This window comes from Lagenorhynchus albirostris, chromosome 13 (genome assembly GCF_949774975.1).
Source record: "Lagenorhynchus albirostris chromosome 13, mLagAlb1.1, whole genome shotgun sequence".
Taxonomy (NCBI): Eukaryota; Metazoa; Chordata; class Mammalia; order Artiodactyla; family Delphinidae; genus Lagenorhynchus; species Lagenorhynchus albirostris.
Window position 1 is genome coordinate 70,122,496 of NC_083107.1, and position 24,368 is coordinate 70,146,863.

Here is a 24,368-nt window from a genome sequence, read left to right on the forward strand (position 1 = left end):
TCTCCCTCCCTTGCTCCACCAGGCACAAATGCCCCTTCAGTCTCTCCTTCCCTTGTAGGACCCCAGGGTCCATGTCCATGATTAGCTCCCTGGGGGGTTCCCACTGAAGATCTGAATCGTCTTCCCACCTGAGTGCGAGGTCCTAATGGGAGTCTCCTCCCCCATCACACACCAAATAGAGGGGAGACCCCAAGTTCACCTGATGGTGGAGAACTTGTGACGGTTGCCATGACGATCAATGAAACTGATGAGAATCTCTAGAACGAAGAGACGGATCTCTGCGTCCTCCATGAGGGCGGTGGAGAGAAGGCGGTCAAGGAAGTTGCTGGGCAGAGCTGACATCATGTTGTTGCACTGGAAGCCGGTGGATACCTGCAAGGGAGCCCAGGATCACGTGCTTACGAACGCCGGCCCTCCTGGCAGCAGTGAGGAGACTGAGGGGCAGTCGGCAGAATTTGGGTCTGAAGCATCCATCCTCTCTAAACATCTCCCAGCCCAGTTTCCCCGTCCTCCACCTTAGGCAGCTTTTGGGAACCCTCCAACATCTACCTAGGCAACCCGCCCAGCTCAGCTTAGCTAAGTGGATGGGGACAGTATGCAGGGACATTAAGTTACTAAAAGCAAGCAAAGGATGAGCCCTAGAAGAGAGCAAAAGCCAGGGAGCCTCTGAACCTAATGTTTCAGCCTATTAGGGCACAAATGGCGAACATTCACCATGAACACGCTTCATTAGAAGCACGAACAGTCACAAAGAAGGAGACACAGTGGAAGAACTTACAGCTGGGCTGAGGAATTAGAACCCACGGACATGGCAACAGCCAAGAGCACACACAGCATTTGCTTACATCTCTTCTAGCATGGCCATAATGAGGGTCTGCTGATTAAAGCCAGCAGGCGTACAGAGACACCTCACCCATGATGGTGTCAAAGTGGTTAAAAGCAGCAAACCAGATTTACTGTTAAGTCCATATTGCAAAACAATGCCTTTGATGATTCAGCAGGCCCTTGAGGCTCTGGTAAAGCCTGGTGGCATCAGTAGTAAACATCAGTGTTCACGGAAGGGGGAGGTATTTGAGTGTGCCCCAAACTGTCACCTTGGTAAGACGCAGGGTACAAATTAATGACGGTAAACTCAGCAAAGAAATGGCAGGAGTGCATAGACAAAGGAGGTACCAGATGTGGGCAGTATCAGCACAAAAAACCTTTATAAAAATAGTGTGACATGAAAGGTGTGGGCTGGAGAGAGGGGAGGGAGGGCGTGAGCGGGAGTGAGGGGGCTGTGCAGAGCGGCAGGGTTAGAACAGAGACGGGTCGAGGGGTCACATGGGGGGTCTACGGAAGGAAAGGGGACTGAGGACCTTCCAATTTCAGTCTGAGAAGTTTGAAATCTGGATGCACATCAATTAGAAACTGAGATGTACTCTTTAACAAGGAGCAACACGTGAAGAACAACATTTCTAGAAAATTCTTCCTGGTTGTATTTATGATAGGTGAGGAGGAGGGAGCAACTATAGAATAATCTAGTTCTGAGATGTCCAGAGTTTAGGCCAGGGTTGTGCCTTGGGAAGTTGTTACAAATACAGATTCCAGGACCTCAGACTAATGGCTCAAAATGTCTAGGGAATCTATATGTTAAACAAGTTGGTCATAGGAACAGCATTTGAGAACAATAAATCTAGCCTCCAGTGATGGCTGCAAAGAAGGAAAGAAGACAAATGTAAAAAAATTGATAAAGGGGGGAATTCCCTGGCGGTCCAGTGGTTAGGGCTCGGCACTTTCACTGCCGGGGCCTGGGTTCGATCCCTAGTCAGGGAAATAAGATCCTGCAAGCTGCGTGGCCTGGCCAAAAATATTTTTAAAAAAAATTAAAAATTAAGTTAGATAAAAGAATTATGGCTATTATTTTTTTTTAAATGGATAAAGGGAAAGACAGTGGCTAGGGGACTGAGGTGGTCATAAGTACCAAGGGAGAAACAGGTGGAAGGGACCTGGGGAGATACTTGGAGGGAAAAAGGGCAGGAACCAATAGAGTCCACCTCAATACAGAGATAATGTTTGAGTGACAAGGCCATCAGTAGCTGAGAAGGTACCTTTGTGAAAGTTAGAAACAGGCATCCTGCCTGCTCTGGAAGACCCAGCCCTGTGGGTACCCAGCCTGGCTAGTGAGTGGAACACAGGTTGGATTTCAGCCCCCTACTCACCCCTTTGGCTGGGCATGTTTGTGCAGTGTGCAACCTGCACAACTGTATGTAGTAGCTTTGTCTTGTTTCCTTGGAAGGAGCTGCCTCCTACAGAGGCAGAGCAGGAATGGGGACAGGAGAGGCTCACCTGAAGGAGGGATTTCAGCAGCATAATCTGGGTCAGTCGGTTCCTGTTCTCCCTATAGACCAGAGACACAGATGATCACCAAGATGGTGATACAGGCAAAGACCCCACACTTGCCTGCCCAGTTCTTTCTCCTGATTAGATTCTCCATGAGGCTTATCTTGTTGGGTTACCCAGGACAGTGATTTCCAGACCAGGGAACTAATGGCTCCCCCCAAGGTGGAAGGTTGTTATTGGTGGGACAGCCTGAGGAACTGTAGGATCCAAAGGCCCACTAAAGGCTGCTGAGGGATTTGAGAGTAGAATGAGAGAAGACAAGTAAGGACAGAACCAGGAAAGTTGAGGTGGAGAAGGGAGAGAGCCCAAAAACGTGGGACGGGGAGTCAGGTGGAATTTAGGCTGGGAGAGGAAGGGGGAGGAAGGCATGGCAGACTCACCCGGTCCTCCCCATCTCCATGGGGTGATGCAGGGAAGGCAGTGGAACCTTGCTCATGATGAAGAGGATCACCTCGGAGCGCTGGTAAGTAGGCAACGTGCTGGCAAAGGAGCCTTCAGGAAAAAGAAGAGAGGGTTTGAGGCCGGCAGCTGCTGGAGTCTCCGCTCAAACTTTCAGCTGAACAAACTACTGTGAAGAGTGCGGGCTGCTTCTCTAGGGAGACGATTAAGACCCAGAGGGAGACACCTAGATGACGGCAGAGGACTCTTCCAGGCTCCCGTTCCTTCACGTGTTATTCCGGAGGCTGTGGTTAAGGTCTTCGGGATGGCGAAGCTCCAGTGGCGCTAGGACCAGAGGGCTCTGAAAGTGATGAGCCCTTACACGCACATGGTGGCTTTATGGTTCTCCCCTTCCACATCCACGTGCATATCCATGGCCTTCTCCCTGTCCTCTTTCCTTCCTTTTCTCTTTCTTTCTCCCACCTCCCCTCCAATCGCTCAAACGTGGAAGCATCAGGCGGCCCTAATGGGGACTGGGGTGCGGGAAGAGTTCGCCTGTCTCAGCCTCTGATCTGAACTTCAGGCTGAGAAACCCAGGGAGATTGTGCTGTGATCTAACTCGGGCCTGGCCCAGGCCACTCTGTGAGCTGTGTGCGCCATGGGCTGACTCCATTTCCCCCAGTGTCCGTGAATAACACGATTTAAGTGGATGACAATCTTACACTCCCCTGGACTAACATCCTCGCGGAAGGGGCCTCGCCTTCCCGCCCGCCTGCCAGGAGCCTGCCCACCTGCCGGCCCCTCCCACCGCAGTTCCGGCCCCGGGCCCCGCCCCTCCCCGGGCCCACCTATGGTCTTGATGACCGCCTCCTGGAACATGCGCTCTTCGTGCTCCTTGATGATCTTGGTGCCAAGGCTTATGGCCCCATCGTAGCTCCCGGTCAAAGCGTAGTCGATGCTGAGCCGCAGCTGCCTCAGCAGAGTGTTGAACATCTCCAGCACCGTGGGCCCTGAGCGCAGCGGGGTGGGAGACCTGAAATCCGGGGCTGGCACTCCTCCCTTATTCTCCCCTGCCCTGCATTATCGGGCAAGCCCAGGCCCCCTTCCAGCCAGGGGCTTCCTCTGCCCACTACCTTCCCCAGCTGATTTCTCCTCCTGAGGAAAGCCGGCTCTGACACCTCCCTATCGTGCCTTGCCCTCTTCTGGAAGGGGAGGCAGCCTACGGTTAAGGGCAGTTCCTTGTCCTTGGGGGGGTCCCCAGGCTCCACTCCACTCGGGATCCCCCTTACCCACAGAGCCCGTGGCGGCGATGACAGCAGCTTCCGACAGGACCTCCACGATGCCCGCCCGCACCGTGGCCGCGCTGCGGCTGTTGGCATCCAGGTGGCTCAGGAGCTGCTGGATAACCAGGTGGGAGTGCTGCGGCTGGGGGGGAGGGAGAGGTGCTGGTCCCCAGATAGCAGCCCCCATATGGCCTCTGAGCCAGGGCAGCCCTCGACGAGGACCCAAAGCTGGGTGGACAAAAGGGAGGTCCCAAGGCTAGCAGGCACTAGAGGTGGCACCCGGATACCCCAGTCCTTTTCCTGAGCCCCTCCCCCTCCTCGGTCCAACAAGGAGCTGAGTCAAATCCCAATGAAGACCTGGATTTCCACATTTTCCCTGGGCCCTTTCACTTCAAATGGGTCAAAAGTCAATTTTAAGATACTGTCTTCCTTTTCGGTTTCCCCAGATCCCAGGTCTTATTAGGGCCACAAGAGGCCCGGTGGTTTAGTCCAGTGGTGCTCAAAGTGTGGCCTGTGGTCTGGTGCCAGGTCAAGATCTGTCTGATGCCCATGTACATTGAGCTAAGTATGGAAATTGAGAGTAAGTGTTGAGTAAGCAACTTGACAGAAGCCATGGCAGCCAATTATGGTCTGTGGGCCTGTATTTTGCATGAGGTTGTCGTTTGTTTTTTCTAACAATTCTTTTTGTGTTTTATAAAGTATGGGTCTGTGACATATTGGAAATTAAACTAGTCCTTCTCCACGACTAGATTAAGCAGCGCGGGTTTAGACAACTAGGGGCTTAGGAGAAGTCACAGAGGACAGCTGGTTTTCTCCAGGTGTGCACCGTTCCGCTCCGAGAGGCGCCACCTTGGCCAGAGGGACAGGCTGGACCAGGGGAGCCGCCGTACCTGAATTGAGTACATGATGATTTTAAAGCAACGGATGGCGAACACCTTGGGTTCCCAAAGAGAATGGTTATCCAGATGGCTGTGAGGGAGAAAATATGGAGAGTAACTATGAAACGCAAGTGATGTTAGGAGGGAGAAGCTTGGTGGGAGAAAGTCACCCCCCGAGAGACCCAGCCCCTCTCGAAGCTCCCAGGTAAGTAGCAAGGGCTTTCAGGTGTAGGTGAGAGAAGGGAAGTACGAGAAGTCAACGAACGGGGTTCCATAGCTGTGGGCTCAGGAATGAAGCCGGGCACCTTCCTCCTCCCAACTCCTCTCCTCAAAACTGTGCTCGGTCACCATGTGGTAGCTTTTTTTTTTTTTTTTTGCGGTACGCGGGCCTGTCACTGTTGTGGCCTCTCCCGTTGCGGAGCACAGGCTCCGGACGCGCAGGCTCAGCGGCCATGGCTCACGGGCCTAGTTGCTCCGCGGCATGTGGGATCTTCCCGCACCGGGGCACGAACCCGTGTCCCCTGCATTGGCAGGCGGACCCTCAACCACTGCGCCACCAGGGAAGCCCACCATGTGGTAGCTTTTGATGCCACAGTGTGGGGAACATGGGCACAGAGAAGGGACCCACTTGGCCGAAGCACCACAACTATAACACCTCCTTCCCTCCTCCCGAGTCAGCAAGGAGATGCCGGACCTGAAACTGTTCAAAGCTGAAGGCGGGTGGGTGGGGAAGGGGAACACTCACACGAGAACAGGCTTGATGGCGTTTTTGATGTTGCCAAAGGCAGCCCGGCCCAGCAGTTCCCGAAGGCACCTCTCAGCCAGCTCTGCAGGGTTCTCCTTCTCCTTCTCTGGTGCTTGGAGGGGGGAGGGGGACCGGCTGTGGAAACACACAGCCCACGGGTGAGGGATGGAATGCACAGCTGGGCGTCGCTTTGTGCAGGCCTTCTGTGCTTCCCTCACGCAAATGGTCCCAGTAGGACAAGCAGGAATTTGACGTGGGCTGCACTAGGTCACAGGGGAGGTGTTGAGGCTGTCAGAAGTTAAATGGGGGTAAGGAAGCCCACAGTGGAGGAAGACTGTGGGAGGAGGGATAAAGTTCTTTTTCTGGACATCCTAGGGACAGGCCTGATGTGCCTCTGTGGGAAGGATAGATGCCCTGAGCACCATGGGCCTGGGGAGGCGCAGATCACGAGTGTCTCCATGCCCCCAAGGCTTTGGAAGGAACGACAGATGAGATAAGAAGAGAGGGAGGCCGACAGAGTTGGAGAAAGCAGAAGAGAAGGGGAGAGAGGAAGGAGGGGAAAAAGCGGGAAAGGCACGGGCGTTGGCTTAGTTAGGTGCGACTCAGTGGTACCCACCCACCTCCACCTGAGACCACCAGGGAGCTTGTCAGTGAGAAGCTATTCCAGGAACAACCACCAGAGGGCATACTAAATTTCCCAACCGGCTCTAGCAGCGCAGGCTCAACTGACAGAAAGTGGGGAACCCACGATATCTTCAATCGGCGTCATGCCCAGCCGACGTGGACAGCACCGTGAAACTCTCCCCCCATCCCATTTCACAGAGGGGAAGAGTGAGGGGCAGGGACAGGATGAATCCATGTCTGGGGGTTCCCAGATTAAAACCCAGTATCTGTAACTCGTGTCAAGTGGCTGCTGGCTGGTCAAGTGGGCATTTCTAAGGGACTGGAACACCACTAGGAAGTGAGAGAGAAGAAAGGTCCTCCTCAGCAACTGGAACCATGAAAGGCATTTAAAAACCTCCTTGTCCTGCTGCTTCTAGAAAGACCAAGGGAACCCGCCTCTTGGTTCTTTGTGTTCAGCACACACTTACCCCAGGGAGCCCAGCACCATTACTGTTTCTCCTTCAGGAATGCAGACCTTAAGGGGTACAGCAGGCTGGTAGAAGGCCAGAGCCAAGGCTCCTAGGGAAGCAGCTTTGGACTCACTGCAGAACAAGCCACAAAAGCCAAGAGCCCTGACTTTGGGGCTGGGTTTTACCAACCAACCCAGCCGTGTGGTTGCCAAGTGCCCTGGGAGGGCTGCAGGGCCGCGTGCAAGCTCCCCCGTCTCCTGCTCACCTCTCCGCCTCCTCCACGTGTTGCAGATTGAAAAGCAGGGATGGGACGATCTTGTCCATGTGCTGCGGGTCCCAGATATTGGCCTGCAGTTCATCATTCACGGTCTTCCTCACCACCCCTTGTAGACCTTTGATACCTGACATTCGGATTCTGTAAGGAAAAGGGAGACATGGGGCCATGAAGTCTCCAAGCCCTGACAAGTCCAGCTTCTGTGACAAGGAGAGGAGCACAGCGAGGGGATTAGGGATGCACTCCTCCCTTAAAAGGCAGAACAGAGCCCACCTTCTACTCTTCATGTGACTTGGCCTCCTGGCTGGCCGCCTTCTTGTGCTGGTGGATGTGAGCACGAAGGCCACGTCTTCTGGCTTGTCTTGGAGATTCCCAGACAGCCCTTGCCCCGTACCACCCGGGCTTCATCCCTAGGGTGCCCAGTTTCTCCAGGCTCTTTAGTACCCAGCTGGGTTTTCTCTAGCTTGAGCCCAAGATATAAGAGCTCAAAGTGCTGCCAAGAACAGACGAGGCAGAAACCAGGGCTGTGAGCAACTTACAGGGGGAGGGGATCTGGAGGGGGAGGGATCTGGAGGGGGAGGGCATCTGGAGGGGAGGGCATCTGGAGGGGGAGGGCATCTGGGGGGGGATCTGGAGGGGGAGGGGATCTGGAGGGAGAGGGCATCTGGAGGGGGAGGGCATCTGGGGGGGAGGGCACCTGGAGGGGAGGGGATCTGGAGGGGGAGGGCACCTGGAGGGGGAGGGGATCTGGAGGGGGAGGGCACCTGGAGGGGAGGGGATCTGGAGGGGGAGGGCATCTGGAGGGGGAGGGGATCTGGAGGGGGAGGGCATCTGGAGGGGGAGGGCATCTGGAGGGGGAGGGGATCTGGAGGGGGAGGCACAGAGCTGTCAGGCTCTCAGGCACAAAGAGGTCTTGGCTGGGACTAAGCTGCTGAGAAAGCAGAGGGGAAATGAGTAACAGCACAGAGGGGACCCCTTTTGCACATCCCCAGTTCCCACTCTGCTGACTCAGGGATCAGCACAGCCCTGCAGGAGGCGGCCCTCTTTACTGGCCATTTATTTCAACCTGAAGTTCCTTTTTTTAACCAAACCTTTTTTTTTTTTCTCCTGATTATAACATAATACATGCTAATTATAGAAAAGTGTAAAGATGATTTCCCCTGCCATCGCCGCTCAAAGATAATTATCATTGGCATTTTGGTGTCTTTCCTTTCTTCTGTGTATAATATATAACAGGATCAAGAACCTGCTGCACATGTAATTTGTATTGGCTTTTTTCACCTATAGCATTCTATCACAAGCATTTCCCTACATCATTAACTCACAAACATGTTGAATGGTTATGTGCTACACTGTTATCAGAACTTTCTGAACTAGTCGCCTATTGGTCATTTAAGTTGTTTCTAAATCTGCTTCTGTAATAATGCTACAATGGACATCGCTGTACAAAGTACTTTACTACCTTCCAAATCATTGCCATGAGTAGAATGACTGAATCGAAAGGTAAGGAATGAAAGGCTCCCAGTTTTGCCGGATTCCTCTCCCCACGCCCACTGCACAAGCTGCAGGAGAATACCATCCTCACTGTGCCTGCCTCAGCACTAGGGATCTCATTCCAAACATCTGCTCTAATTTTGTGGCTCAGAAAAATCCTCATATCTTGTAGTGATTTCACTTCATATCCTTTTGATGATTATTGGAGTTGAGCAGTTTTTCTAAATATTTAGTTGCCATTTGTCATTTCAGCTTCAGTTTTAAGTGCTGTTACCACGGCGCTACCCTGAGCTTTACGCGGAGACCATAACTGGGTGGTGAGAGATGCCTAATGCACCGTCATCCCCTGGCCCAGGACCATTAGGGCTGCTGGCAATGGACAAGGATTCCCCGGGCAAACACTTAGCTCCTCTAATCCTGAGCCAGGTCAGCACCCTGAGCTGAGGCTGTCCGGACTTGAGGACGAAGTAACTGTAATACAATTCTGCTAACTATTCCTGGCTCCAGGTTAAAGGTGCTCCCTAGTGCACTACAGAAATAAATCCCAGACATGCTGGACTCATGTCCCACCCAAGAGAGCCTGGCTGGCAGGAAACCAGGCCCAGGGGATGGAAATTTTTCTACCCAGGGCTTCCTTATGTGTGACTCAATTAATTTTTCTTCACTCTTTCAGTCTCCCCAGAATCCCTTCCACATAGGTACACATTTCATTCCATGATGCCCAGAGCTGACTGATCAGGCCTGGGGGAGAAGCAGCCTCTTACTGTTCCTTATAATGGGCTCAGTGGAGGCCTGCCCACGTGCAAGGGACTGGGAAGTCTCTGAACCCAAGGGGACTACACACACACACACACACACACACACACACACACCTATTCATGAGACCCAAGGGTAGTTCTTGGAAAGGAGCTCTGGGCTCTGCAAAGGCTGCGAAGGACCAGGGGGAGAGCTCAGGGAGAAGGGGTGCAGGGAGGTTATGGATGGGAGACAACACAAAGGGAGAAACTCCTCTCACCCGGCAGCCTTGCTTCCATGGGCGGCAGGTGCCAGGCTATGGGTGCTGATGACACTGCCCGGTGGCCAGAAGCAAACCTCAGCACCCTTCTCCTGACCTCCAGTCGCTCCCCACACCATCAGGACACGGTGCGACCGTGTCTGCTTCCGTGCCTCCTCCCCTGCTGTGGAGTGTGTGTGTGCGGTTGTACGTGTATGAGTGTGTGTAGAGCAGCATGAGGAGTGTCCCCTCCCCTCCTGGAGCTTGGCTCTACCTGCGGTCAGCACCTGTTACAGCCACACCTGGTCACAGTCCCCCCCTTCCCCATCACCTGCTTCTGGACACACCCCACCTGCTCCAGCCCCTTCTGCCTCTTCACAACCGTTCTGGAGCGAGGTAGCTGCTGAGGGAACCAGCGCTGGGGAGACAGGGGTTCCTTCCTCCCGTGACCCCCACTGGCCCCACTGAGGCACTGCAGCAGCACAGCCCCAGGGAGCCCCTGGCTGGTCCAGGCGAGACTGGGCAGCAGGGACACTGCCATCAGTCACACGGGGTCCTGCCCTGGAGCCGTTTCACAGCTTGGAAGCTTTGGGAACAGGCAGCCTGGGGGATGGAGGGGTTCACGTCCTGTTTCTCCAACCCAGACCAGCAGCCGTGGTGAGGAAGCTGTAGTTTCGGGGCATACAGGGCTCCTGGACCGTGCGATTGTGTATCATGTGCACTCGGGCCCGCTGCGGTGCTGACGTGATGCAGGAAGAAGCCATGGGCTGAGCTCTGGAACAAAGCCATGGAGACCCAGTCTCCCGTGGGCATGTTGGCCACCCAGCCTCAGCCCCCAGCCCCTTCCTTCTCCGCCTCCTGCAGCTTTGCCTGGTAAGGACAGCTCAGCCCTTTTCCCTCCTTCCTCCTCCTTTTCCTGTGTTTCATTTCGCCTCCCCAGGTTGATAAGCACTCTTTGTAGGCAGTGGTTTACTTCTCATCCTTTATCTATCGGTATCAGCATATATTTGTGTGAGTTTCTTTGTGATTTCATTGAGGGGTTTAATTTCTACGTCGAGGAATGTATTTCTGTAAGTTAAGTATTTTTGTGAGTGTGAGTATGTGTGTGTAAAAGTGTGTTCTGTAGTTGAAGATGTTGATCTGAAAAGCATCCTTTCCTTCATTCACTTACTCAACAAGGATGTCGTGAGTGCCTGCTGCTCTCCAGGCACTGTCTTAGCACTTGGGATGCGTCAGAGAACAAAACAATGACTCCTGTCCACACAGAGCTTACATTCTAGTGGGGAGAGACAGACAATGAATGAGAAACATATGTACATTATGGAACATGTTTGAAGGGGATGAGTTCTATGGGGAAATAAAAACAGAGCAGGGTGAGGGAGAAGGCGAGGGTCAGGGGAAGGCGTTGTTGACAAGGGGACACTTGAGCAAAGCCTTGAAGGAGGTGAAGGAGTGAGCTGTACAGCTCCACAGAGGAAGCATCCCAGGCAGAGGAACAGACCGTGCAAAGGCCCTGTGGCAGGAATGTCCCTGGTGTGTTTCCAAGGCAGCACGGAGGCCTGTGTAGCCGAAGGGGAATGAGGAGGGGAAGAGTGGAGGAGATAAACTGAGGAGAACAGCAGGGATCAGCCAGTGTGAGGACTTCGGCTTTTTATTTGTGGGTGTATATTTTGATGGAGAGTGGTGAGTGGGAGTGTTTCTAGGGTGTATAAAGGCATGTACTTATGAACAAAAGAGAGCACAGGTGTGTACATGTGTGTGTCCCTGGCTCTCAAATTGGGCTCAGAGGACCGTCACCTTACATCCCACCCTGTTTTCTGTCCCCAGAGGCTGTTCCTTTAGAAAGCATGTGCTGGGAGCCTAGCTCTGCCCACGCATCCACCTAAGTCCCGCCAGGTGCCCCTTCCCCACCAGCAACGTCAGAGCCTCGGTAAACGCCAGTGAAATCAGACACGCAATCCGGGCTGGGAGCTCTGCAGGACCATCAATGCCTCTGCCATTAGAGGCACAGCCTCCTCCACTTCCCTTATACTCACTTAGTCTTGATCTCCAAGTCTTCATGGCCAGAGTGGCACATTTCACTGAAGCGAGACACGAAGAAATCGTAGCTCCGATGGTAGGATGGGGTGTCCTCCTCTATGTTGGCAAACTTCACAAACTGTGTGGGGGGAGAGGGGAAATGCATCGTGAGGTGACCCGCCATGCTCCTCGCCTTTGGGCTCGGGGACCTGGCATCCCCCAGGCCCTTTGCCATAGTAAAGCCACAAGAAAACACATCTTAGGAACCATGCGTCTCAGGATCTGGCTATAGTCCACCTCCCAGAGCACACTCGGGAAATCTGAGTTTCTGAGTTCTCCTTTCCTTTCTACACAACAAGAGCAGAACCCCTGGCCCTTCTCAGCCCTCCCCTGCTGGGTGAGCAGAGGATGGAAGAGAAGAGAAAGAGAAGGGGGCTCAGTCACTTAAGTTCCTCCTCCCATGTACATCCAGAGCTGCCCCAAACATACAGGCTGAAAGGCTGTGAGGAATAACGCTGGAAACTGAGCAAAAGCCAAGGCCACAGCACAGAGCACCACCCAGGAATGCATTCTGGGAAACCAGGACAGCGCTGAAATTTGATTTAAAACTGTAATTACGTTTTATTGTTAAAATTTTGAGTACACGTTTAACGTTTGCAATTTCGGTTCATTAAGCCTTGCTCAGCATTCTCAGCCGCTAGATTCCTTCTGTCATCACCAGGCCGCACATTTGCAGCTCTAAATAGGGACTTGATTTCAAATGAGTCTCTCAGAGAAGCAGGAATCACAGACTGAGTGGAGTTAAATGACTAAAAGTTAAATATAATTTTTATAGGTTATGTTGTTTAATGTTATGAATTTAATACCACAAACAACTCTAAACGGACTAAACTTAGACTACATCCTCCACTATTCTGCTTTGTATTATTATATAATTTTTACAAACCTTCGTTGGTTCAAAGAGGACATACTGTTATTCCTAAAATTATCTCATCAGCACACTCATAATATTCAGTATCAACTGTCAACCTGTTTCCCCATTTAACTACTTAAAAGTTGTTCATAAATTTTTTGAGGATGAAAATTAGCAACTTCCACAAACATCCTTGTTATTACAGTGTTCTGTTCTTGCAATAATAAATATGCATTTATTTTCTGCTGAATCATAAAACCTCAACATGCAAAGCAGATAAGGAAATCTTCCCTTCTAAGTTACATCTAAAATGCACACATATATGTGGAAGTATTCTGATATTAGCAATAAACCCAAATGACATTGCTTGCATCATTGATGGGGTTATGCAGAAGAGGCATAGTGGTAATCCATGTGATCACAAGATCATTGATTAGACCCAAGTTCAGGAGTTCCAGAAACAACGGTAGAGCTGGCCTTTGGCTACGTGATCTTCCTAAGCCCCACGGGCTAGAACACAGACTTAGGCTGATACCGAGGCTGAAACTAAATTTGGGTGCACTGCTGCTCTTAACCACCAACAGGATGTTCCCAGGCTGCACTCCCCACGGCCAAAGCCTGGCTTGGTCCGTCCACTGAGAGAGGTCATGCAGCTATGCGGTTCTAACCGCAGATCTACCTCTAACTGGTGGGTGACCTTTGAGTGGGACATTTGACTTCTGTCTTGGTGTTCCCATGTGTGAAATAAGCAGCCCAGTCTTCATTCACTACATTTCTTTATTTTTTTATCGATGCTGTATCTACTTCAAATATGATGAGGCAGCTTAAGATAAGACTATGTGTATGCGAGAGTGCATGCATTTCAGAATAATCAAAACAAGACTGAAAAAGAAAAGAGGCCAGTAATAAAGGAGAAACAGTCAAAGACTTTGTCCCCAATATAGTGACTGTGTAAACCCAAATGTATGTCAGGAGCATGAATAATCAGACTTCATGGTCACTGGTGTAGGAGTTTATGGGCTAATAGCAACGATGTTTAGAACATATGTGTATCAGGTACTGCCCTAAGCATTTGACATACATCAGCTCTGTTGTTTCTTAAAATGACTCTAAGTTAGAGAAATATTATTATTCTCATTTTACAGAGAGACTGAGACCCACAAATGTTACATAATTGCCCAGGGTCCTGCAGGAGAAACCCAGGTCTCAAGCACGAGCCTCTCCAACAGAGCTCTGCCCAGAAAACCTCCAGCTCTGTTCCTGCTCCTGGCTTCCTCCAGCGCCTCAGGCCAAATGACCCAGGAGAGTTGCTCTGGGGAGGCGAGGGTGATGGATATTGTCAGGGAGAACAAACAGAGGATGAAGAAGCCGCCAGAGGGGACCTTAGTCTGGCATTTTTAAGAGGGCTGCAGGAGTGAGGCCACTGGTTTCCAAGCACTGCGGTACAACAGAGTCGAGGGGTCTCCGTGACCATGCAGATATCTGCCACAAGCCCCAGACGTGCTGAGTCAGCACTGGAGGAGATTCATCTGTTAGATGGTCTGAGGCTCACGCTTGAGAAATGCAGCAGGATTCCTGACAGGCAACCTGGCGGCCTCCCTTCCCTCTGGCCCCCCTCCCCACGCTGATACTTCACGGAACGATTCCTGATCTCTGTGGACGTGACATCAAGCCTCTTCACTTTTTTTTTTTTTTTGGCTGTGCCACGTGGCTTGCAGGATCCTACTTCCCTGAGCAGTGATCAACCCCCATCCTCGGCAGTGAAAGCACGGAGTCCTAACCACTGGCCCGCCAGGGAATTCCCAAGCCTCTTCACTTTCAACCTTGACTTTCCCCTTCCTCCAGTGCCGTGGAACCTCAAGGACTGGTGGCGCGTCAGGTGGCCTGGCCGGAGCCCTGTTCACGCCCAGTCTGCTCTGACTGTTTTCCACACCGTACAGGCTGCTGAAGATTTCGACTACGACGCCCTGGCTGCAAGGTTAAAGTGGAGATTACAATCAATTTCTTTTAATTAATTAATTTTATTTATTTATATTGGCTGCATTGGGTCTTCGTTGCTGTGTGCAGGCTTTCTCTAGTTGCGGTGAACGGGGGCTACTCTTAGTTGTAGTACGTGGGCTTCTCATTGCAGTGGCTCTTCTTGTTGCGGAGCACGGGCTCTAGGTGCGGGGGTTTCAGTAGTTGCAGCACACAGGCTCAGTAGTTGTGGCTCACGGGCTCTCGAGCGCAGGCTCAGTAGTTGTGGCATGTGGGCTTCAGTAGTTGTGGCACGCAGGCTTCAGTAGTTGCGGCACACGGGGTCAGTAGTTGTGGCTCGCAGGCTCTAGAGCGCAGGCTCAGTAGTTGTGGCACACGGGCTTAGTTGCTCCGCGGCATGTAGGATCTTCCCAGACCAGGGCTCGAACCCATGAGCCACTGCACCACCAGGGAAGCCCCAATTTTTTAAAAATGGAACATTCTGTGATAGCCACAGAGGTAACGCAGGGTAGAAAACACGCACGGGGATTCCCTTCCTAGAACTACAGAGGCTTTCTTCTAGGCCGGCCCAGCAGTCACTCCTGAATCTCCCCCAGCTGGGCCAGCCACAGCTGCTAAGCTCACTGGAAAATTCCCTCACTCTTTTCTCTCGTGACTCTCTGCATCCCCAGATTTTTACTCTTCTAGAGTCTTCTTCCCTGGAAACTTAGTTTTGAGTCTCCTTCTCCATTTTCGATTTTAACATGATGGTGCTCTACTTAAGTGGACTATACTCGCCTACATCTGCCGGGCCTACAGTCAGACAGCCGTGTCCTCACTCTGCTTCTTGTCACCTGTGTGCCTGTGGACATCGTTTAACTTCTGAGCCACTGTTTCCTCATCTGAAAAATGGGGGTGATGGGGCCTATGCCACGGGGTGTCACCAGGGTTAAACGAGGGATGTATGCAGAGCCTGCCCGGAGGAATGCTCAGGGCTCTGCGCTGCAGTGAGCATGGTGATAGGGGCCTTTCATGGTCTGCTCATCAACTCCGGTCCTCGGCTCTGGTGCAGTGTGACCCTTGTCCTTTCCAGCCAGGCATTCACAGAGGAGGAGCCCAGATGGGCAGCGTGAACCATGCAGGTGACCATGCAGGATGCCAGGGGCAGGTGTGAATATGGAAAGAAGGAAATGAGTTAACAGCCACCCCAATGAACTGGTGCCCGAGGGTGGGAGTTGAGGATGGTGGCAGAAGGCAGGGAAGTTGGAAGATGAGGGCCAAGCCCCCTGAAGCACCCTTCAGGAACCGAAGGTCAGTTAGTGCAATAGGATGGGACAGAGCCCAGCACCGAGAGACAAGGAGGTGGGGCTCGATGGGAGCTCTGGGTAGCCTGCACAGCAAAACCGGGAAGATGTGGCCGAGCATTTGTTTTCATCTCTTTAAAATGCATAGATCACCTCCTAGGAATGTGAATGAGGTGGAGATAATTAAGAAAAGCTCCTTGAGTTCCTGGGATAACAGGAACTGAGTGAATTCAAGGCTTACTGTAAGTGAGGTTCTTAGTTCTAAGAGGCTTAAACTTTTTACGGTCCGGCAGGATTCAGCACCGCACAGTCGTGGAACGAGCGTTTGCGGGGCAATGTACAAATACATTCAAGACACTGCTTCGCAGACAGCACGCCACTCTCCACGCGCCTGCCGCTCCGCTCCACCAGAAAAACAATTTCGAATATGGTTATTGTGAAGCATGTTTGCTTTGTTTTGACTCATACTTTGTTCCGTTGGGAGCCTTCAAAATATTCCTTGAAGAAGCTATTTATAGACACGGGAGTTTGTGTCCGGAGGACCCACACCAGGCCCCGTGCCCCATCTCTAACGCCACGTGTGGATGGCAGCACTCCGGGAAAGAAGGAGTTAACGCCTATATGCCGAGAAATGACAACATTAAATGTTTCTAAGGCACTTGCGGCTCAGGCATCATGTTAGTTTCCCGGGGCTGCATGCTTCCAGTCTCTGCTTCCGTCTGCACATTGTTTCCTCCTTTGTGTCCAACCTCCCCCTGCTTCTCTCTTCTAAGACCCTTGTGATTGCATTTAGGGCCGACCCGGATAATCCAGGATAATCTCTCCATCCCAAGATCCTTAACTTGGTCACATCCGCAGAGACCCTGTTTCCGTATCAGGTGACATTTGCAGGTTCCAGGGATTGGCACGTGGACATCTTTTGGGGGACCATTTTCCAGCCTACTGAAACATCCATTACCTGACGTAATTTTTGGCAAACCAGCGAGTTTAATAGGAGCGATATTGCTCCCATTGTGAAGATGAGGCAACTGGAGCTCTAAGGGAGCGACTGAATTATTTCAGGTCAACCCGCTCGTGACAAGTGGAGCTGGGGCTCCCGTTTGGGAATTCTGATACTTTGATGCTCTCTGCCCTCCACCAGTGGTTTTTAAATTTTACTGTGTATCAGAATGACCTGGGGAGCTTGCTGACAATGTAGACTTTTGAGCCACCCCAGGCCTGTTGAACAAGACTCTCTGTGGGTAGGACCTAGGCATCTGCATTCGGAACAACCCCCCCCTGCCCCACCAACTCCTACCCTGGAGATTCTGGGGCAGGGCATCTACAGACCCCACGTCCTTTGTTCTTTTACTGGAAAGCTGGACCAGTAGCTGTGGAAATGATCCGAGGCAGGCTAGGAGGAAGAAAGCTTAAGCAATATATTTTGGCCTCCTCCTGTCCTTGGTAACGGAGGCCAGTCAAGGCTGGAGAGATGGCCACCTCCTTTGAACTGGGGTGGCCTGGGGTTGAACCAAGGGGTCCATCTCTGAGGCCTGGGAGGCTGCAGCCTCCAGGCTCAGGCTGTCGACCAGCCAGGCCATTGCCTCGCTCTCCAGGACTCTTGCTCTGTTACGAGATCTGGTGGTGAGGCTGCACTCGATGCCATCCAGAGGGACTGAACCCCGTTTATTACATTACGGGTGGCACCAGGGCTAATAAAAGAGGCAACATTTGGTACCAGGAGCTCTGAGCATCCTTGGGAACCCTTGGTTTGATAGCTTGTCAGGAGGAGCTTCCCTTCCCTGAGCCTGAAACTACGACAGCACAGATGACCTGCCCAGATGACCTGGTCAGGGAACGCTGGCCTGCAGTATCCCCATGGGGGCAGCTCCGAGGGAGCCCACCTCAAGCTGCTCCTGAGTCCTCCAGGGCTGACAGGAGGAGGCCCAAATGGAAACTTTGGTAATTGTGGTTCAGAGGATCAAATCTGGGGGACCTGGTCATGGGACCACACCCACTGTAGGAGTCCACTTGGGAAACATGCCCAAACCTGGCTGAGACGGGGTTGAGACTCTAGGGTTTAAAATAGAGCCTTCGGGGCTTCCCTGGTGGCGCAGTGGTTGAGAGTCCGCCTGCCGATGCAGGGGACACAGGTTCGGGCCCCGGTCTGGGAAGATCCCACATGCCGCGGAGCGGCTGGGCCTGTGAGCCATGGCCGCTGGGCCTGCGCGTCCGGAGCCTGTGCTCCGCAGCGAGAGGGGCCGCGACGGTGAGAGGCCCACGTACCGCAAAAAAATAAAATAAAATAAAATAAAATAGAGCCTTCATCCCTCCTATTAGAGGCAGAACAGTGTTATGATTACGAGAAGGGGTTTGGAACCAGAATGCATTTCTGAATCCCACCTCCCACTTAGTAGGAGGCTGATAGGAGGCACGTTTCTTAAGCTCCCCATGCTTCGGTCACCCCATCTGTACAATGGGGCCAGCAAGAGCAGCTGCCTCATAGGCTTGGTATGACCAGCCCATCAGAGTTAACAGTTATCACCTCATTTGTCCCCCAGTGGATTTCTGGCTTGCTGTCAACACTCCATACGTTTCCACTGGGCCCATTTACCTGTGTGACTCACTAATGTTTTAAACACTTGATACAGCAGGAACTTCCTGGCTACTTCACCCCTACCATTGTTAGGTCATACCTTACAAATGGCTTTTGTTAAAATGCTACTTGCCTAATGCACAAGATTGTGAAATAATAAAGTTGGGTTTTTTTGGTTTTATTTTTTTAAGATATTGCAATGATGAGGAAGGTCTCCATAGCAACAAACTGGAGACTGTGAAGATGTGACACTTCAAAGGCCAAGGGCACCACTAGGGTGACCCTACCAAGACCAAAGTTTCAGCTCTTCAGCCAAGTTTGCTGGAGGAGATTCCCAACCCTCTGGCACGAGCAGGAAGGCGACACGGTTGTGTGAAAACTGAGAGTTACTAAGGGGCTGGGTCAATAGAGAGAAAGCAACCTCCAAATATTGACATTGCAAAATCAGCTCTCCCTGGGTCTGGAGAAGAAGCTGAGCTGGTCGGCCTCACTTCAGCGCTAGCCAAGTCTCTCCAAGCAGAAGTCAGCCTTTCTCTCTTCTGTAGATGGGCATTCTGAACCCAACTCCCTGTCAACAATAGAACCACACTGTAAAATACTGGGCATAGGGATTCCCTGGTGGTCCAGTGGTTAAGACTCCACGCTGCCACTGCAGGCGCCACGGGTTCGATACCTGGTCGGGGAACTAAGATCCCACGTGCCGCTCAGCACGGCCAAAAAATAAAATACTGGGCATAGAGAGAACCCCAACTCTTTCATGGTAGGACTGCAGGCCTTTTCGCTGTGTTAACCTACATAAGGAAAAATGGGAACGGTTGTTCTGTTGCACTAAGATGAACCCTAGCTGGAAAAGACCTTGTAAACCACATGGTTTTGACTTTAACACCCCCTACCCTGTTCTCCCAACTGCTCTTGTTTATAGCAACTCCCGGAAGCAGTTTTCACTAAAGCCAGAGGAACAGTCCTACTGTGACATGATCGTGCCCTGCAAATCGCCTGCCAACCTGGGCGTAGTGATTCCCTAGACCTAGGACATCCTCCCCTGTCTACCCATATTACGTCTTTCCTCCTTCAAGATTCTTTGCAAAACTGACTGTGGTTTTAAAAACTCCTGGGAAAGCCCAGTCTTGCTGCCCGAGAAGGTGATCCCTCTGGTCCCAAGTAGTCCCACGTGCTAGCCAGCCTCCAAGGCCTACACTTGGGAAGCGTGGACCTAGGGAAGCACTGGCTGCCTCTGCTCTAAGATCCCCATCATTTGCTGGCGCTGACCCCTGTGACCTGAGCTCTTCCACTGGCATCACAGTTCTGCCCTGACCTCCCTTCATGGAACCCACTTCTAGGCTGCTGGTCTCCAGCAGTGCTGATTTCTGTCGTGGTGTGGAAGATGAGAGAATTTCCAGTCTATAGATGACTAGTTGCAACCACGAGAGTTGATAAAATTGTCCAGAGGCAGCATATAGAGTGAGAAGAGGACAGAGCAGCAACCTTGGAGACCACAGACATTTCCTTCCTCCTTGCCTCCTTCCTCCATCTTCATGGCCATCAGAGGAGCATCTTCAAATCTCTTCCTCTCTGTCTCTCATCTTCTGTCTGACTCTGATCCTCCCGCTTCCCTCTTATAAAGGTCTTTGTGAGTACATGGGGTCCACCTGGATAACCCAGGATAATCTCCTTATCTCAAGATCCTTAACTTAATCATATCTTCAAAGTCCCTTTGGTCATGTAAGGTAACATTCACAGGTTACAGGCATTAGGATGTGGACATACTTGGGGGACCATTATTTAGCCCACCATAGAAACGCAGAAGGGTGGGCCAGGTGGGAAGAGCTGGGATGACAGGGCCAGGAGGTCAAGGGAGTATGAAGAAGGTGCCATCAACGGGAAGAAATGCCACCAGAGATAGAAACATCCACTGAAAAACGAGTGAGGAATGGGTTATTTGCGTGGTTTCCACAGATTTCTAACTGCAAAGACAAAAAAGTCCTTTTACATTGGAGAGAGCCAGTTGTCACTACCCTAACCTGGGATGGCACTTAGCATCCATAAAAGTGGGGCACCAGACACTTGTGGTCCTTTTGGGATGCTCAGTGCAGGGCCCAGCACTCCCCGTGAAGTGTTATGCCTCAAAGTATTTAACCGCAGCCAGTCAAACCTTCAAGTCTAATTCTAGTCTGCAGGAAGTATAAGAGACAGGAGAGCAAAACGAAGGACACCACAAGGAAATAATCAGACAAACCCAGACTGTGGGGCATTCTGCAAAGTGGTGACCTGGGCAATATCATGAAAAACAAAGAGGGGCAGGAGAGGGGTTGGGACTGGTTAAGAGACATAAGGGACACAGAAAACAAAGTAAACACATGATCTTTACTGAATCCTGATGGGAAAGACAGCAATACAAGACAGTGTGAGGACTATTAGGGAAATTTTTATTTGGACCAATTTTTTTTTTTTTTTTTTTTTTTTTTGTGGTACGCGGGCCTCTCACTGTTGTGGCCTCTCCCGTTGCGGAGCACAGTCTCCGGACGCGCAGGCTCAGCGGCCATGGCTCACGGGCCCAACCGCTCCGCGGCACGTGGGATCCTCCCAGACCAGGGCACAAACCCGCGTCTCCCGCATCAGCAGGCGGACTCTCAACCACTGCGCCACCAGGGAAGCCCGAAAGAGCAATTTTTAAAAACTCAGGTAAAGTTCACAAAACATAAAATGAACCCTTTTACAGTGCACAATTCAGTGGCATTCAATACATTCACAATGTTTTGCAACTAAAGCAAACCCCCAAAGGAAACCCACCTCTTGGTCATTAATGGGTCACTTTCCGTTCCTCTCCCTCCCAGACCCGGCAAACACTAATCTGCTTTCTGTCTTCATGGACTCACCTATTCTGGATATCTCAGCTAAACGGAAACATAACGTATGACCTTCTGGGTTGTTTCCACCTTTTGGCTATTGTGAGCAGTGCTGCTATGAACGTTGGTGTACAAGTATTTATTTGAGTATGCATTTTCCGTTCTTTTTGGTATATACCTAGAGAGAACTGCTGAGTCATATGGTAATTCTATATGTTTAACTTTCGGAGGAACCACTAAACCGTTTTCCGCAGTGTCTATACCATTTTACATCTCCGCTAGCAACGTACAAGGGTTCCAATTTCTACACATCCTCACCAACATGTCATTTTATAGGATTTTTAAAAATATAGCCATCCTGGTGGGTGTGAAGAGGTATCTCACTGTGGGTTTTTTTTGACTTGCATTTCCTTAACGATTAGTGACGCTGAGCATCATTTCATGTGCTTGTTGGCCATTTGTGTATCTTCTCCTTGAATGTCTATTCAAGTCCTTTGCCCACTTTAATTGGGTTTTCTTTTTGCTATTGAGCTGTAAGAGTTTTTCATATATTCTGGTTACTGGACCCTTATCAGATATACAACTTGTAAATATTTTCTCCCATTTGGTGGTTGTCTTTTCACTTTCCTGACAGTGTCCTGTGATGCACAAGAGTTTTTAATTTTGAAGAAGTCAAATCATCTATATTTTCTTTTGCTCCTTTTGTTTTTATTGTCGTATCTAAGAATTCATTGCCAGATTCAAGATCATAAAGATACACCCCTGTATTTCTTCTAATCTATAGGTTTAGCTCTTACATTTAGGTCTTTAATCTACTTTGAGTTCATTTTTATATATGTTGTGAGGGAGGGCTGAAAGTACAAACTTTAAATCCGTGATCCTTCATAATAATTTTATTATTTACACTAGGCTAATATATGAGATTGTTTATGTGAAGGACCTCGGTATTCTCAGATTTAATATTTTCAGCTTATCCTCACAGAGTGACCTCAGAAAGTCAGGGCACATGGTCATTGCCCTGTCCCTGAGACACACATTTGGACCTCTCAGGCAATAAGGCAGGTATGCAGAAGCCAATCCCTAAGCAAATAATTGAGCTTAGCTGGCTCTGGCTCCCCCTCATCCCTTGACTTTCCTGGTCTCTCACTGTCATCCCAAGTTCAGATATTCTCATTAAAGACCTGAAAGCAACACTTAAATTTAAAAAATTATACTTTACTGCATATGATGTGCAGGAATGGTATTAGCAAAACCAGACTTTTTGCTGACAAGTTTTACCGTAGCTTCAATCCTTGGGATGGTCAAGTACAAGCTGGATAAAGATCCATTAAGGATGAAGAAAGAAAGAGAGAGGAGGTCCCAGGCTTAGAGAGCTGGAAAGAGCATCTGGTTGAGGGACACCGCCAGCAAAGCCTGCCTCTGAAGCTGAACTCTGAATCTATTGCAATTATCTGACTCAACTTTCTTATCATCACCTCTCCTTACATAATCTCCATTGTCTGCAGTACGGTAATCATTAGTCAACTGCTTTCTTGCTAATACGGTGATTCACTGTGATGGGGAATCTAGGAATTGGCAGGATTCTGAATTTTCAAGCCTGTAGCTAACAAAATGCCTACCCTGGGCCAGGATGTGCTGTAGGGAACGCTAGCGCTGACAGCCACATGCTTCTATGTCTCCCCCGCCGACCCCTGGGGAGATACCCTCTGGATGCATTGATGACTGGTTTAGTTTCCATGTACATGTTCTCTTCTAGACTATAGTTATCTTAAACAGGGCAAGTGAAACAGTAACTGAAGCTGTTGCCAGGGCAACATGACAAAAGAATTTACCCTCAGCTACTGTATATGTAATTTGTCAAAGGCAGCTGGCTCACAGAGAGAGGAAAGAGGGGAATAGGTTGTTAGTTTTGGTCTTTGAAAGAAGAGTTGAAAGACTATCTTCTGGTTAAATCAACTTAAGTAGAACAGAAAAGCAGCTGTGACCTGTGCAATAAACACTCAGAAAAGTCAGGTTGGGAAGGCTAAGAAGGCAAACCTTAAACTTATTTTTTTTTTCCTGGTGATATTTGTAAAATAGTTGCATGTCAGGGCTTTTAATACCAAGCTGCTTGAAGACCTGGAGCTGAAAGTATTCCCTGAAGGGGAAGGAATAGAGAGACAGCAAGAAATGGAAGAGAACAAGCGGGATATTCAAGTATGTTAGATACATGCAAAGCTGAGAGTTCCTGACACATCTGATAGCTCTTCTCTCCCAAAACTATAAGCCCTCATGATAGCCGCCACTTGTACTGAGACCAGTTACGTTACAAAGCTTGGACTGAGTTCAATCCACTCAGGGTATCAGTGAGAAGCCAGGCTCATGAAAGATAACCCGCTCGAGGTTACCCAGCTAGGAAAGGGCAGAACTAAGCCAGAAGCCCTGTTTCCTGCTTCCCTGTGATCGTCCCACTTATCTGATCCCTCTGTCCTGTGAACATCCGTTTACTCTGTCTTCGAAAGAAGCACAACCTGGACAGCTTTCAAAGGATGCCCCATGGAGTCAGGGGCCAAGCTCTGAGGGCACTGGGCACCCCCCGCTCTCAAAGAAACACCTCCCTTTCTATTTTTACATCTATTGGGGCCTCACCTAAACTTATTTAAGGGAAAAATCATTTTTAAAAGTCAGAAACCCAATAGGAATGGATCCTCACCATGCTGACCCAGAGGTTCTACACCCCCTCCCCACCATTCCCACTCGCAAAGCCCCTTGGGCCTCCTTACCGAGTTGGTGCCAAGGATCTGCAGGTTGGGCTTCTCAGACTCAAGCAGCTTGGCCACCATCTTGAGGAAACTCTCCACGAAGAGGTTGATGCTCTGGCAGTGACAGGCCATGAGCAGCTGGTCCAGCGCCTCCATGGCGATGCACACGTACCTGGGGAAAGCAGCATCATTGCCGTCACTCAGCCTCGCGCCTGTTCCACCCCCACTGCGTGGCCAGGGCAATCTAGACGGCAGTGCAGTGGCCACCTGGGTGGCATCCAGCTAATGCAGGTCTCCCCCGGGTCGCCGACGACTGGACAGTTGTTCCAGCCCAGCCCTGAGAAGCAGAATGAGGCAGAGTTGGAAGGGAGCCTAGAGATGAATTCATCCAGCCCCTTATTTTACACATGAAGAACTTGAGGACAGACAAGGTACACCATTTCATGAGGAAATACAAGCAGAAAGAACGGATGCCCAGAAGAGCAGCTTCTGAACTCAAACCCAGTGAGGTCA

At 50.7% G+C, this 24,368-nt stretch overlaps 1 protein-coding gene across 1 annotated transcript in view; it reads right to left on the bottom strand.

The window, feature by feature from the left end:
• EFR3B (EFR3 homolog B) overlaps positions 1 to 24,368 on the bottom strand; it is an 85,592-nt gene that overhangs the window by 13,365 nt on the left and 47,859 nt on the right. Inside the window, exons 4-13 of the mRNA XM_060168645.1 lie at positions 23,877 to 24,027; positions 11,538 to 11,659; positions 7,005 to 7,154; positions 5,667 to 5,801; positions 4,934 to 5,012; positions 4,050 to 4,185; positions 3,609 to 3,770; positions 2,763 to 2,874; positions 2,329 to 2,380; positions 200 to 372 (exon numbers count right to left, since the gene is read on the bottom strand). Coding sequence (XP_060024628.1) covers positions 200 to 372; positions 2,329 to 2,380; positions 2,763 to 2,874; positions 3,609 to 3,770; positions 4,050 to 4,185; positions 4,934 to 5,012; positions 5,667 to 5,801; positions 7,005 to 7,154; positions 11,538 to 11,659; positions 23,877 to 24,027 — 1,272 coding nt within the window. The remainder of the gene's footprint in view (positions 1 to 199; positions 373 to 2,328; positions 2,381 to 2,762; positions 2,875 to 3,608; positions 3,771 to 4,049; positions 4,186 to 4,933; positions 5,013 to 5,666; positions 5,802 to 7,004; positions 7,155 to 11,537; positions 11,660 to 23,876; positions 24,028 to 24,368) is intronic.